Source organism: Clytia hemisphaerica, unplaced genomic scaffold (genome assembly GCF_902728285.1).
Source record: "Clytia hemisphaerica strain Z4C2 unplaced genomic scaffold, Clytia hemisphaerica genome assembly, whole genome shotgun sequence".
NCBI lineage: Eukaryota > Metazoa > Cnidaria > Hydrozoa > Leptothecata > Clytiidae > Clytia > Clytia hemisphaerica.
The window spans coordinates 628,464-644,205 of record NW_027103414.1 but is presented as its reverse complement, the minus strand read 5'-3'; the positions used below and the strand labels follow the sequence as shown (position 1 = coordinate 644,205).

The 15,742-nt window shown below is 35.4% G+C and overlaps 1 protein-coding gene across 1 annotated transcript in view; it reads right to left on the bottom strand.

Annotated features, from left to right (window-relative positions):
• The window catches only part of LOC136797500 (eukaryotic translation initiation factor 3 subunit L-like), a 28,285-nt gene extending 13,000 nt beyond the window's left edge, over positions 1-15,285 (bottom strand). Inside the window, exons 1-8 of the mRNA XM_067054076.1 lie at positions 14,998-15,285; positions 3,556-3,641; positions 3,069-3,103; positions 2,560-2,639; positions 2,290-2,351; positions 1,736-1,799; positions 887-1,044; positions 131-376 (exon numbers count right to left, since the gene is read on the bottom strand). Of these exons, the coding sequence (XP_066910177.1) occupies positions 131-376; positions 887-1,044; positions 1,736-1,799; positions 2,290-2,351; positions 2,560-2,639; positions 3,069-3,103; positions 3,556-3,641; positions 14,998-15,022 (756 nt within the window). The 5' untranslated portion in view covers positions 15,023-15,285. The remainder of the gene's footprint in view (positions 1-130; positions 377-886; positions 1,045-1,735; positions 1,800-2,289; positions 2,352-2,559; positions 2,640-3,068; positions 3,104-3,555; positions 3,642-14,997) is intronic.
• Between the last annotated feature and the right edge of the window lie 457 nt (positions 15,286-15,742).

Below are 15,742 nucleotides of genomic sequence, written 5' to 3'. Positions count from 1 at the left end.
GATAACAACGGGAACCTCTATTATTCTGAGGAAGAACATATCCTCAGAAATCTTTATATATAGTCTCTGTCAACAATAAACGATTTTGAGGTAACTAGACACGGTATAACAAAAGAAAAATTGGACCCACCTTTTTATTTAGATCAACACTGCCTAAAACCTTGATAGCTTGGTGATAGTCGCCCAACAATGAATGAAGACGTAGTAATCCAATCAAGCTGAAATAACCCAACATTTTGTATAAAGGAAGTTTTCCATATTCTCCAGCAACTGTATCAGGGTCTTCGTCATTGGAATAAACCTCAAGTTGCTCATTGATTCGAGAGGTGTCCACCAGACAGTAAAGTACATTCAATACGCTGTGTACATTCCAAACCTACAAAATTAAAAAATAGTTATCAGTCATTATAAATTATTGAGCTCTGGTAATTTGGGTTGGAAATCCCCTTGTCTTAAAATAAGGTTTTTCTCACTATCACTAGCCTGGAAACCTGGAAACGAAGACATGTTTGCTGAATCCAATCTTTCTGATTATTATGATGGTCATAGCATAGCTTTGGCATACGGGTTAGGTTGCCAGGAGAGACCTAGCACAAGTTTCTGTGTGTGTATTTTGATAGGCTTAGAAATCCCTGAATTGATTTAGAAATTCTGATCTGAAGTTTGAAAAAAATGCTAATAGACAAGCTACATGTCATTTCACTGTTTGCAATTATGCCGTAGCCTTTGTCTAGTTCCATTTTAAAAGTTTCAATTCATAGCAGAGGTTCCTTTGAACTTTCAGACAATGACAACAAAGTTCAATATGCTAAGTTATATGTGAGACACACTGTTATTTTTATTTAGTTTTGTTTGTCCGGAAATAAAACTTACGCTTTAACTATACCTTATGTACGTTATCCTTCAGTGATTTAATATCATCCTCAGTTTTATTCATAATTTTAGCACGGTATTGACAGAAAGATTGGAATTGGTAAATAAATTCATCGATAATATCCCACATCCATTGATTAGGAAGAACTAAGGAAGATGGTGTTGTGTCGTCTAAAACAGAATCAAATAAAGCAATGTTACCTTAAGGAAACTAATGTTAGCGATCAGAAAAAAAGTTCAGAAAAATCAGAATTCGCAGGAACTAGTTTTCACCAATTTGCCTTATTTCGGACACATTACTTTCATTTTCCTAGGCATTTTTCAACTTTTTTAATTAGGTACTCTTAGGTGCCAAATAAACGGGCCCCCCCCCGCTTGTTAATTTTTCGATTTTTTTCCAACCCCCCCGGACCTTATTAGGACCCCCCCGTTTATTAATTTTTGAAAAAATGCCCAGCTATCAAAAGGAAATTTCCTTGTTTTACTCTAAAAAGCCTAAATTTAGTCTATTTTGACCCTTTTTAGGGTTTTTTTAAGGTCCATTTTCCAACCCCCCCCCGGTAATTAGGTCCCCCCGTTTATTTAATTAAAAAAAGTTTTCCACCCCCCCCCCGTTTATTCATTTATTGGGCACCTAAGAGTACAAAGATTTAGATTTGATAAGAATATCCGAGACTGTGCAGATGAAGGTTAGGGTCGTAGCCATTGCATTTCAAGTCACTTTCTTTGTAAACCTGAATTTAATCCCATAAGGCTTATGGAATAAGGGATAAAATGTTGAAAATGATAAAATTGAAATAATATTACATTATAAGACTGCTTTTAGGCTTTAGTAAACTATTTGAACAACATTTGAACTTACCAAGGATATAGTTGAAAAGTTCACAATAATTGAAATATGATTGATATCTATGTTCAATGGTAGGCTAAAATAAAGACAATATTTTCAAATAATACCTTGATGATAAACATTTTGATCTCAAACACAGGTTAATCAAGGTTTTCCATATATATTTTGAAGTGTCCTAATGGACCATTCCACCATTTTATAACCATGGGGGTGGACGAAATTTCAGCTAGTCCCAAAGAAATTACAGAGGGGTCTAGAGAACTTTTACGTTTTTCCAGAGACCTAATTCAAATTTCCAGGGAGGTCAAAGTAATTCTGAAATTTCCAAGGGGTAAAAGATTGCTTTTAGTCTGCGAACCCTCATTTGCAGCATAAAGTAGATTTTTTCCTAGGTTGATTAAATTAAGAAGAAACTTTTTCCAGAGTATACAATCTGCACGATTTCAATAGTTTTATTTGGCTTGAGAAGGTTTGTCCATCACATTGTATGAATTTTAAATGGTACAACTACAACCAAGTGGTGTACAATACAATTTAAATGGTTAGAATCTAGAAATCAAGCTCACCTTTAGTTTTGAGTAAATATGTCTGTAGTAAAGTTCTTTGTATAATGTGAGGAAGAGTTTATCTATGGAAAAAAGGACAGAATATTGGAATAGCATTTTTAATAATAAAGTCTCAGATCTTCATGGCTTGTATTGGCTGTTTTCACATTTAATAACGAAATCCTACAAGTCAATTGAGACAGAAATCCTTGTGAAAAATCTCAACTGATGGATTAAATTATAATTCCTGTTTATTGACAAATAAATTTTATCTTGGGTATTATTCCCTACCATCTTGGACTAAGGGAGCAATTGATTCAGCTTCGGGCCATGGACATTTTGTGAAATACTGTTCTGTTAATCTGTTGAATCTGAAAAAGAAAAAAACATACTTTAAAAAGTTTGCAGTGAATAACCAGCATGATGCAGTAAGTCATAGATTTTAATGATCCTCTTAACATGAATAATTTAATACTTCTATTCTAACTTATTATATATTAATATCTGCAAAATGTTTATTATATTATAGTTTTCAATAGTCCATAACTACAAATATTTTCTATTAATTTTTGCTTATTTATGGGCCTTCAATCTCCAGTCCAATTAATTTTGTGCTTTCATGCCTAATATCAACCCAATGTTTTTATCCATTATGCTTGGTGTCAGGCAGATGAACATAACGTATCAGAACGTATTAAATCCAATAAAAATATCATATTTCTTTGTCATTGGTGTTGCAAAAACCAAGCAAAAATTGGAATACATACTAATTAGCAAATAATAAAGATATGGAAACTCACCCTTCATCATATATTTGTTGAATTTCAAATAAATTCTAAAACAAAAAAGAGAATTATTATCATGAAGTGAATATAAAGAATATTGTCTTCTTGCACGATATTATAATAATTACTGCTTTATTGCAGTATTAGGGCTGTATATCATGCAGTGCTTGTCCATTGAGTTTAAAGCTTATAGAAGAAATATACCATCACAAAATAAAGATTTAAACAAACATCCTTCATCGTGATTGCGGCGCAAATAAAAAACTTTTTCTAGCCTGGAAATGTTAAAGATTCTCCACCAACCCTTCAAGCTTAATAGCTGTTTAGGTGATCACAAGCACAAATTTTAATAATGATAGCCTCGTCTAATTGATTTGCCTATAACAAGACAACTGTTGCCTAGAGACAAAATTATTAGTCCCGTTTGAGTGCCTCTTAAACAGGCAAAAAGTCTAATAAAAAGTTATATATTCTAAACACTCTAGGGCATAAATTTACTTACACGGTCACAAATCTGTTGGTAAAAATATACAATAAAATTTTGAACAACTTCTGATACTAAGTATCCTGGGACTTGTGGATCACCATCTAAAAGAGAGAGAATGTAATAGAAAAATTAGCTTTGGATTATTATTTTATTAGATTATTTAAACAAAACTGTTTTCCAGTCAGTTCCAGCGATAAAGCAAACCTTAAAAAAAACTTGTGAGGCAAAAATAAGTCTATGTATTTCATACAAATAAACATCCCAATGGATGTAACCTGCAAGCATTCCTGGGTTTACTTTTTTGATAACATTGATGACTGGAACTGCTAGAATAGCGTAAGGTTGACCCTAAAAAATATTTTGTTTTTGGTCTACTGCCTAGGTGAAAATCTTTTTCATTGTCCTGTGGCTGCACTTCAAACTTTTGCAGCTCTTCCAATTTTCATCAAATTCTCTCATAATTCAATATTTTTTACACTCAAGTGATCAAAAAAATCGTTCAAAAAAATGGGTCAAAATTAGTTTGAATACTGAAAGAACACAACATACAATGTGAACACATCTCTAAGTTTCCCATCATATGATTCCCTACAGCTACTTATTTTAAATAAATGCCCTCCTACCATAGAGGAGAACTTCAATTTGCCTAAGGGGTAGGGTGTAGCGGTTGTGGCGGTTGATTTCTAGCAAAGAAATTTTCATCAGAAAAATATCAATTTTTAGAGAATTTCATTCCATGCAAAAAGTTACTTTTCCATGTTTCTTTTTGATTGGATTTATTGGTGACAGTGTTTTATTTCTATTTTTATTTGTTTGAGTTCCAGCTGGCTCTCAAGCCCATTTCGCTACCGTGAAGTCGGGTACCTTAAGGGAACTTATTTTGGCGGGAACTAATTTTGGCGAGCGGCAAAAATCTTAAAAAAATTTAATTTTGGTGGGAACTAATTTTGGCGAATGACAGCATAATTATTTCTATTTTGCCTTATTTTGAGCAATTTTGATGAATTTCAGGGGTTAATTAGGCAAGGAAACAAAAAATTTAATTTTGACGGGAACTTATTTTGGCGAGTAAGCAAAATATTTAATTTTGGCGGAACTAATTTTGGCAAATTTCGTCTAAATTCGCCAAATTCGCCAAAATTAGTTCCCACCAAAATAAGTTCCCTTAAGGTAACTTGCATCGGTGAGGCTAACATGCATAGCCCTCAAATGACTGACCAATCAAAGCAGCAAAATTTCAAAACAAATGAACTACGCAGCTCCGATCGCAGCTCTACTCTACCATTTTTGTTTTGATTTAACTTTGTATTTTAAGGACTAGCCAGCTCATTCATTTGAGGGCTAGCTATGCATGTTAGCCTCTACTGATGCAAGTTACCCGCCTTCACGATACTATAGACTCTTTCAATAGACCTTATGCTAGACACAATGTCATGTTGCATAATTGAACACACCACATTAAAACAATGAAGCATTAACAGGGTGTCTACGGATTGTTTTTCTGGATTTTCAAGGTTTTCAAGGTTTTTTGGTCATTTTGAAGTGGTTTTTCAAGGTTTTTTGGCAAAAACTTTGGCACTTTTAAAGGTTTTTTTCTACAGGAATTTTGGTTTTTATTCAGGCTGGAATTTTTGTTGGTTTGCCGTCACCCTACCGACCCTGCCTCGAAACCTGCCGACCCAAAAAAATTTATTGCCATTTTAAAGAAGATTTTTTTTCCTTCAAAAACTTCAAACAATAAAAAATCAAAACTCGTATCTTGTTTGTCTCAAGCATAAGAATCGTAAATTCTCTGCTAGCACTTCTGTTATTTATTCAAAATTACCTAAATGTAAACAAACTGTTAACCCTTCCATAGAAGAAAATTTCATAAATCGCCAAAATAAAAAAAAATTCCGATCGACCGACCCACCTCCAAAATCTAGGGTCGGGTGGCGGCAAACCGACAATTTTTTAAGCCCAGCCTCAGAGTGGTACTCTCAGGTGCCTGTACGTTTATTTTTTGTGTGTCAAATTTCCCGCATGTACGCACCTTATTAGGACCTGTACGTTTATTTATTTTGAAGAATTTTCCCGCCTGTACGTTTATTCCCTCCTGTACGTTTATTTATTTTGACTCAATATCGCCTGATTCATACTGGAAAAAATTTGTTATTTTCAACATGTGAAAAAAGTTCAAGATACTTTCTCTTCTCAAAACTGATAAAAAATATTGACTCAATTAATTTATTCGTTACTTACAGTAATGAAAGATTATTTAAGTACTTGTCATTGATAAAAAATAGAATCTCTTATAGATCAATGACAAGTACTCAAATAACGACTTAAGTCAGTCGTTTCGACCTGGATGTTCTACTTTTGAAAAATTGGTAGATTTTTCCCTGTACATTTATTTTAGCCTGTACGTTTATTTATTTTAGCTCTGATTTCTCGCCTGTACGTTTATTTCAACCTGTACGTTTATTTTGGTCTGTACGTTTATTAGGCACGCGAGAGTAGGTGAAAGAAAAATAGAGGACAGCAAATAAAATTTATTTGCTTTTGGTGCCCGGGGAATTACTTCCACAGTTAAATTCCTATCTCCCTCTCGAGAACAATACCACAAAAAGAAATACTCCAGCTCCCTAGTCTTCCAACTGTAGAAATAAAGAATTAGAAGCAAAACCAATTGTTTACAGTGACCGAGGAGGCGCAACCATGGTTTGCGCAAACAAGAGAAAATTTTGATTTCGACTCTTTCAAATGGCTAAAAAGCGCTTTGTTTCTGAATTTTTTTTAAACAAAAATCAATTGCCAAAAGAGTTGTTTTAAGGAATCCTCGAAATTTTATTGATGAACGGCCATTATTCCAAGACGCCCTGAAGCGATTTGAAAATTGGGGAACAGTCAATTTCTTAGGGCTCATGCTAACGGAAAATTAGTGACAAAAACTCAGCTAATGATAATAGAATGTTGCATTCGTTGCGACAGGATTGCAACAGAAACAAGGAAATATGGAATTCTCTAAATGTTATAAAGGTTTAGCGCCGCAGACTGTTTTTTACTTATTCTTACTTTTCGAATGACTGGATAATGCTTTTCAAGGTTTTTAACGATTTTTCAAGGTTTTCAAGGTTGGTTGGTTAATTTTCAAGGTTTTCAAGGTTTTCAAGGTCCCGTAGACACCCTGATTACTGTATAATTATTAAATAAGAGTTAGGGAAGCCATCCAGGATCCGACTGAATGTTTACACAGATAAGTTTCCACAAAGCACCAGCAAGAACAAAATGGCTGAGAATGGCTGAAATTAGACCTTTAATAAATATAAATCTTTTGGTAAAAGCCCTGTTAATTCTGTTTGGCTATATGAAAAGCTTATTCTCTGTCAAGATCTTTTTATTTGAGATTGATTGCTTTACCACACTTCTGTTTGGTTTTGGAACGCAAACTACCGATGTTTAAACTTTTCAATATATCTCCAGAACTAACAGATTTTTTGAAAGTCTGTAAAAAAGTCCAAGTTCCTAAATAGTTTTACTATGTTCTGTGAAAAAATCATAACCATCAGTAAAATACTTGTTCATCTATTTAAGATTGAAGAAAAAAAATTTGTGATGAAAAAAAAACCTTGAGCACAAAAAAAAGGTATAGGAAGCTTTACTGAAGGCGGCATGAGGCTGGGACTATTTATTTACAAGATATGAACAAAAAAAGGCACTTTTTTGGGTGATAATTAAGATTTATTTTACAAACTTTAATTCTCTTACCCCTGTCCCACGCCGCCTTGATGTGAGCGAGGGAACCATGTTGGCTACCGCTAATGAAAATTTCAGATCAAAACAAACAAGGAATAAATTCCTGTAACTCGATGAAAATTGGAAAAAGCTGGTTTTTGACTGTTTCTGAGCCTAAAAAGTGCTATTTTTTGGTAAAAGCTATGCAATTCATGTTTGGATTTCTAGAAAGCTTACCCTTTCATTGTCAATATATTTTTCATTTGAAAGTAATTGCTTCATGGAATAAAAAGATATAGTCAAATCTTGTAGGGTCATTTTTCAAAAAATTTTTACCTATTAAATCAGTTTTTGCATTTCGCCATTTTACCCTATGCAAATGCACGTGATATTACCAAGAATTTGCAGCAGTTCAATGCGATTGCCTCAACCAGTTTGCAGAGTATGGCAAGGCTGCACTCAGGCCATATTTTAGAAAGGCAAGGCAGCGTCCGTTAGTGGCCAAAAAGGGCACTTTTTCCAGTGTTTTTCCACTAAAAAGACTCTTTTTACCAGTATTTTAGTAATTTCAAGACAGGCAGCGTCCGATAACCGGACGCTTAAAGGGCATGAAAAATGGCCTGGCACTCGAGAAAAAATTCGGAAATACCAAGTTCCACACTGGAAGAATGCACCAGATAAATCTTGGTCTGGACAAGGTGCACCCATACGCAAGGGGGGGAGGGCACTGACCTTGGGTTGGCGGTCGAGACAGGGTCGTGGGGCTGGAGTTTAAGAAATGGACCTTGTCAGATATGAATGAAGAAGACCATATTAGTGGCAAAACGTTGGAGCGTTTGACGTCACTCGCGCGACAAGGTTGGCAAACGATATCATACTCCAGGATGCATCGTCTCTTATTTTCCCCCTATTTTCTACTTTCCTATCTTATATCCTGATTTTCTATCTTTCTCAAGTGTTTCTAACTGTTTTCTAAGTATTTTTCTGAAATTTGCCCGTACCGGTGAAACAGGTCACCAACCGCGGCTCGAACCACCAAATGCAAGCAACCTTGGTTTACAAACCCAATTCCTAACTGCTTGCGCCAACAAGACACGACAGAAAATTGTCATTCACAAATAAATATAGCGTGTAATTTACAGACCTTAATTAAGAAAGCTCCAAACCCTACCGGTGCCCCTACAAGGATCCCTACAGGATCCAAAGTTCAGTCACAGGGTACGAATAGCCCTAAGAAGGCCTTTGGCCTTATATTGTGACTCTCGAGCTCCAACCCTAACTGATAATAACCGAACCCCCGTCTACGTCCGCGGATTGAAAAATTTCACTTGCATCCTGGAGTATGATATCGTTTGCCAACCACGCGACAGGTTACCCACTCGTTATTTGTTGATCCCGATAGGCGATATTGCTAAAATGAGCTGCATTGAGGAAAAATAACTGAACTCATAGTGGGCAACACCCCTCCAACCCCCACCTGAAAAAGGTTACCCCCACCTACATAGGGTTACCCCCACCTGAAATCTCATATCAGCCCAACCCCCACCTTTTTCAGCAACCCCCACCTTTTTCAGCAACCCCCACCTAAATTTGTAAAATCTTCGAACCCCCACCTGAAAATTCAGTTTATCCTTTTTTCCTTTAGGAAACATATGTCGTCATAGGTAATGGATATAAAGAATGTGCTTTGTTTGAACACTCACTCATTAAAATTAGTTTTAGTTTTCTTTTAGGTTTTTGAAGTTGAAAAAGACAAAAAAGTACAAAATCAAACGAAGTTAAATACAGAAAACTTGACAACCCCCACCTGAAAAATGTTACCCCCACCTGAAATTTCTCATCAACCCAACCCCCACCTATTTTTAAAAATCTGAAAATCCTCAACCCCCCCCCCAGAATCCAGGGGGGGTGCCCACTATGTGAACTCTGCACTTAAGGTTAAAAAACTGTCTGAACTACTTGCACCTGAAAACCTCAACTATTGCACCTGAAGACCTCAATTATTGCACCTACACTCAACTTTTTCTGAGTTGTGCACTTGATCTCAAGCAAACATGCCACTGGCTTCAATATTTCCTAGCAGTTAGTCACACTAGGAAATCAAGCTTTCAGAAAAAAGAACATCAGTCATCTACAGGATGTATTTGAAACAACACGGATGAGAGTTACCTGAATCAAGTTCGAGTTCCTAAGACAATTAATTAAAACTTGAAAACTTAAAATGAGACAAAAGGACAAAATGCGAACATGCAGCATCCAGAATATCAACCAACCAAATTTTGTCATTCAATTCCCGAGACAGCGCTTCGATGTTTACATGCTAAAGTAAAAATAATTTCAGACATGTAGATTTTAATTAATTTTCGGTTGCGTGAATGCGTGAAAACTGGAAAAAAAATGCGTGAATGCGTGAATTGAAAAAACTTGCGTGAACGTGAAAATTCATTTTTTGATAGCGTGAATGCGTGAATCTGGGCTATTTCGTGCGTGAATATCTGAATTTTCCCTTTTTTCCACCGATCATCATGTGCAGTTTTCCTGATTTTCCTATTTTTCCCCGATTTTTCCTGAAAATTTTCCGATTTCCTGAAAAATCGGGTTATTGCGTGAAACTCGAGGAAAATTTGCGTGAATGCGTGAATTTCAGTTAGGGAAACCATCCAGGATCCTGCCATTCTATCAGCCAGCAAAAACTGAATGACACTTGTAAACTTAAGTTTCTTACCATTTTCCATCGAAAACAATTACTGCTTCCCAAAGCCGGAGACCAAAGCAAATGATCTTTCTTGATAAGGGCGCCCTTTTGGATCTATTGTTAACTCACTTAAAATGGTGGACAAAGTTGCGGAATAACGAAGGCGCCCACTGCTTCGAGGGTGGTAACGCCAAAACGCCCAATATGACCAGCCAACAGAAGGCGAGTTTGTTGCCGCGCGAGTTACGTCATGCACTCCACCGTAGCGAAAGCGCGAATGACATTTCACAATTATAAGAATATCTTATGTGTTTAAATTCTATTTAACTTTGAGAGCTTCATGGAAGATGAAGAAGAAGAAAGATGAAAAATGCGCTGGTTAATTTTTTTTAAATAGGTGTGTTCTATCATTGTTGAAAGTTGAAGAAATTTCTACCGACGCATATTTTTTTTTACAGCTAATTAAAGGCACAGTCTGCTTATACTTACTATGTATGCTATATCATCTAGGCAAAAAACGGTAAAAAAAGACACAAACACAATTTTTTTATGAGCGTGGTTATGATTTTTTTGATTGCGGCCGCGTACAGGAACTCGCCAAATGTTCCTAACTGAATTTCGAAAAAAAATTGCGTGATTGCGTGAATTGAGGGTCGGCCTCATTAATCCCCTTAAAATTTTTGTGCCGCATTTTTTTTTGCTTGCGAGTCAAGTAAACGATGTAGCACTTTCGCAGCATTAATCTTTGATTCGCATTTTGGAGTGACGCTAGTGTGACTAACTGCCTAGGAGCAGATGTGTTCTAAATTATTGAAATGCATCAATCTATGTTCAGCTGACCAAAATGACACCTAAAAATGACAAAATGACCTGTCAAGATTTTTGCTGCATTCCACAAATTGCAATTGCAATTATTCGATTGCGTTCATTTGTGTTCAATTGATTCGGCGTTCGATTCGTTCGATTGATACCGTCTTGAAATGGTAACACACAAGTTTTATTGCCCCGTAGGGGCTTTTGTTGCTTCACGTAGCGGACTTGCTCGCCAGAAAAATATTCATGATTCAGATTCATGTTGTTTCGTACGATTTTTTTCGTGATATTTTTTTAACTTTCGTGCATTTTACACAGAGCATTTGTGAAAGCGAGAAATCGAAAGTCGGAAAAGGATAATTACAAGGTCTCAAAAGAAGGTTGTCTATAGCTCATTCCGACATTTTAAATTTTCCGGGGGTTTTGTTGTTTGGAATTGATTAACTAAAAGTTAGGTAGGGTCAGGGTTGCTAGTAACGGCTTGTCACTGTGCCGGGTGCATACTCGGCGCCTTGGGCCCCGCAGGGTTGCTAGTAACGGCTCGAATTTCAGTCAGGTTATAAGTCGATGTCGGAATGAGCAGTAGACAACCTTCTTTTGAGACCTTGTAATTATCCTCTCCCTCGAAAGTCCCGTCTTCACTGCCAGTCCACACAGCTAAGCTTTCCTTTCACAAACAACAAACAGCACACAAGATTTCTGCTTGGTTAATATCTTTTTAACATAGTTGCTCAACTGGATTTACTTGAGGGACATTGTTTGCTACTAAATGAATAAGTATCAAACTACTGATATTGGATCAAACCTTATACGATTGTCAGAATGGACGAGTTGCAGTTATGCGCTGCTCTACACGTTGCTCTACCGAAACCCTACTGATACTATAAAGGCATAGAAAAAAGGGAAATTGAATGTTAATTCATATTGTTTACCTATATAGTGACTTCATTTTGAAGGAAATTAAATTTATAATTTTTTAAGCCTTGCTTGCGCCAAAACGTGCCAAAAACTGGGTACAAACATTGAGTTTCTTACAGAAGGTTTAGTGAGTGAGACATGCCAATGAGAATATACTATGACTAACATGAACTGATTCATTCTCGTGGACATTTGAAGCACAGTGTTACAGCAAAAAATGGTTGAGCATGGGGATTAGCGAGCAGAAAAATGTAAACAGAAGCGGAACAAAAGCCGAAAAACGATGGATTATATGGAGTACTGTATTTGATGCTATTTTGTGAATAATTCTTTACGCCAATATTGAAGCTTTAGCAAACTTTAAAAATGCTGTTTATGTCACTGTGCCAGAACGGTACTTTACTTTGTGTGTATGTACGCGGAAGATTTTTAGCCTCGTATTATGAACAGACTCGAACACTCTCTCTACTAATACCACAACTGCACACTGTACCTTGTTGATGTTGAACGCAGGAGCGTACTTTGCTCAAATTAAAACTGAACAAACTTTTTGACTTTTTAGAACCAGACGTCCAATAAAGTACAAACACAATGTTGTACCTACCTGTGAAATGAAAAGTTTTTAACCATGTTGACGGTGGTTACAACGGGACACGGTATCTGAAATTCCCTTAGCTTTTATTTTCAAAACATATGGATTGAAGACAAGATGAATCTGTTTTTATGGGAGCGAAACAAACACACTTGTTGAAATACAAAACAAAGCCTGGCACTACTTTAATTGGATCAATTTATATAGACCTTTTCGCCTTTGCGTCCGCCATATTGAATTGTATGCAAAAATTTAGGTGGCCGAATTGCCGTGGTGAAATTCCCTTAGAAAGTATGCAAAACATATGCAAGTTTACACAAAGATTAAAAAGATAACAAAGCATCTTATAAATAAATATTATAATCATTAGAACAATAAAAGATGGAATTTCTTAATCCAAAAGGAAATATTTACAGAACAACAAAAGCCTTTTAGGAATTTGTTCTTAAAGACATTGCATATTCTGTTTTCATGCCATAAAAAAATTCCACGAAGACGGAGTACACACATCAAACTTTCAGAACACGCAAACTGAAAGCAGTAATTATGACGTCACACTTTCTCAATGTTTTGATTTGATCATTTGGCGGCTCTATTCCCCCCAGGAGAATAATTTGCCGTCAACCGAATAAGGATTGTTTTTTACCTTCGCGGGTGATTTTTCAGTTTGAGTTTCTGTCTAATGTTATGGTCTTTTGAAGTGCTTGTTCTAAGAGATGAGTGAATATAATTGTTTTTAGTTTCAAGAGAAGCAAATTTAATCTTTCTTCTACAAGATTACACTTTAATATAATGCCAATTATGCATGTAAATTTTAAATTAATACTTTCTTTTTGCATATGTTTTGCATACTTTCTAAGGGAATTTCACCACGGCAAATTCGCCACCATTTTTTTTGCATACAATTCAATATGGCGGACGCAAAGGCGAAAAGGTCTATTTCGCAGGAATTACCTTAAGAGTATGAATTTATGCATTTATGCGAGGATAAATTAATGCAGGATTAATTAATTGGGCCCTAATTCGCATTATTTAAATTTGGCAATTTTTCAGCCAGTCACATTGATTAATTCCGCATAATAATTTATTCTACTATTAATTTATAATCACGGTTGGGCATCCACTATCCACAAAATTTAAGCTTTTTGCAAGGACTTATTTTCGTGTTTTCCCACGTTAAGTTATTTTCAAAAAGTGATAAAATAAGTTTTGGTATTTTTATGTATTAACAGTCATTTTGTTGAAGAATCTCCACTTTCTTGCTTGCCAGGGAAGTGGAAGTGGATTACAGCAATAGAAAAAATTGTGTACAGTGGCGTATTAGATGATGTTTTAATATTTTCAAGGTGACTAATTTTCGCTGAAGGCACCTTTTCAGATTTTCTTAGGATTTTATTTTAATATAGTCCCGTGAGTGGTCCTAAATCCGACAGCCCTGCCTAATTCCGACCCCCCAAATAAAGGTTATGAAAAAAAATTCTATGTTTACAAACACTCCTTCTCCAAGTTGAACGAAAAACTATTGCAAGAATTCTCAAAACAAATTCAAAACATCTAACAAGATGGCTATAATGTCAAAATGTCAATAATGTAATTAAAAAGTGTGAGTTGTAAAAGTCTGAATGTAATTACCTTTTATTATTATTTATGATGTTTGACATATTGCAAAAAAAATTATGTTTCGTATAAGAAGCAATTATTGTTAATTATTTGGTTCAACTGGTTTACTGTATCAAATTTCCCAGTTTAGTTGACACTTTGGTATTTTCGTTGCGTCACAGCAAAAGGTTTTTTTTATTTTAGTTTGTATCTTTGAAAGACCACGTCGGATTTAGGCAGGGCTGTCGGATTTAGGACCACTCACGGTCTTTCGTAAATAAGAACAAAGGCTGTGAAATCGGGGAAATTTTTAATCCCTGAAAATTAATACCTTTATTAAAAGTATCTGATTCAACTGCCAATTTTGAGAACATATCTTTAGAGCAAATTCATATCTTTAGTAACCACGAAGAAATTTTTTTCTAACTAAAAACTTTTTGCAGAAACACGTATAAAGATTGTTAAAGTTTTTCAGATAATTTTCAGTAACCTTTATGATACAAATAAATTATATCTACAGTATCCCACCAGTCCAAAGTTACTTACTTTTTAAATATAAAATCAAATGACTGAAATTGTATTCAATTTCATGGAATTCACCTTTAATCTGCATTATGTATTCTTTATGGGAGGGAAGCACTTTCAGTTTCACAGTACACATTCTTATGATTGGGTTTTCAAAAGTGATTTTTATCTGGTGCTTGAATAGAAAATCAACTTTGATATCATTCTAGTTCATGTTGCGAAATCTTTAATGGTTTTAATTTAGGTCACTTTGCATCAGAAAGTGTAGATTTAACATGTTTTTTTTTTTGGATTGACACTTTTGTTATGTATGGATCTTACTGAGAGAATTTTAACCGCATCGGCTCGTGTTTCTTAGCTTTAAACAGCTCTAGTAACATTGAGAACTTTTTATGAAGACTCACTTCAGCAATTTATAGTCTGATTATGATTCCCTTGCTCTCTTCATGGCTAAGTTCCTCTGGGCTAATATCTGCTATCGGCGGGGCATTCATAGCGACAGCTACTTGCTAGTATATATTATATACACCTGTAAGTGGCAATAATTTCAATTCAATTTTCAAGTATATATTTCATTGTATTTAAAGAAAAGTATATTTACCTTGACTAGTGTGTTGTTCTTCCATATTTCAAAACAGCAGCATAAAATCAATGAATTATGATTAACTTTTCAGGATAAAAATCAAAATGTGAGTGTTTTGCTTTTGTACTTGCTTGGTGTGTGTGTCCTTCAAGCAGTTTCTTTCTCGTGGTGTTTAGCGTTTTTGAAAAGGTCGGTTATAAAACCGTTGTTGAACTGGGAATTGAAAACCTGCTGAAAGAAGGGAAACCAGAATATCTCCAACGAACTTGATAACCATTCGATTACCAGTTACCCCGATTATAACCCCGAAAAGGAGCAAGAGCCGCAAAGATACAAACAAAAAATCAAAATTTCTAAAAAGGGTTTCCATCACGCATTTAGATTTACTGCATATGTACATATTTTTCAGGCTATTTCTATTCTGAAGAAAAATAACCTTGATCATTATAAAAGATAATTGCTTTCACTAGATTTCTAAGCCAATAAAAATACGAGGGTAAAGAAATCTGGCTGACCAAATCCGGAACGCCATCGCCAATATAAAAACCAGAAAATTACTGCCACCGCAGCGAGCCTCAAGCGCGTGAGCGAGGAGGAAGCATAGCTTCACGCAAGATATTGGACTCGAATTCTTGCGCGTTTTTGTTGTCAGTATTTTAGTTCCGGTTAATATAATATTTGATGCCCGGTTAGATTTCATAGTCAGAAGCTCGTCTGTTTTGGCATGCGCGGCAGACGTTTGATATTAATTTCGTATAGCAAA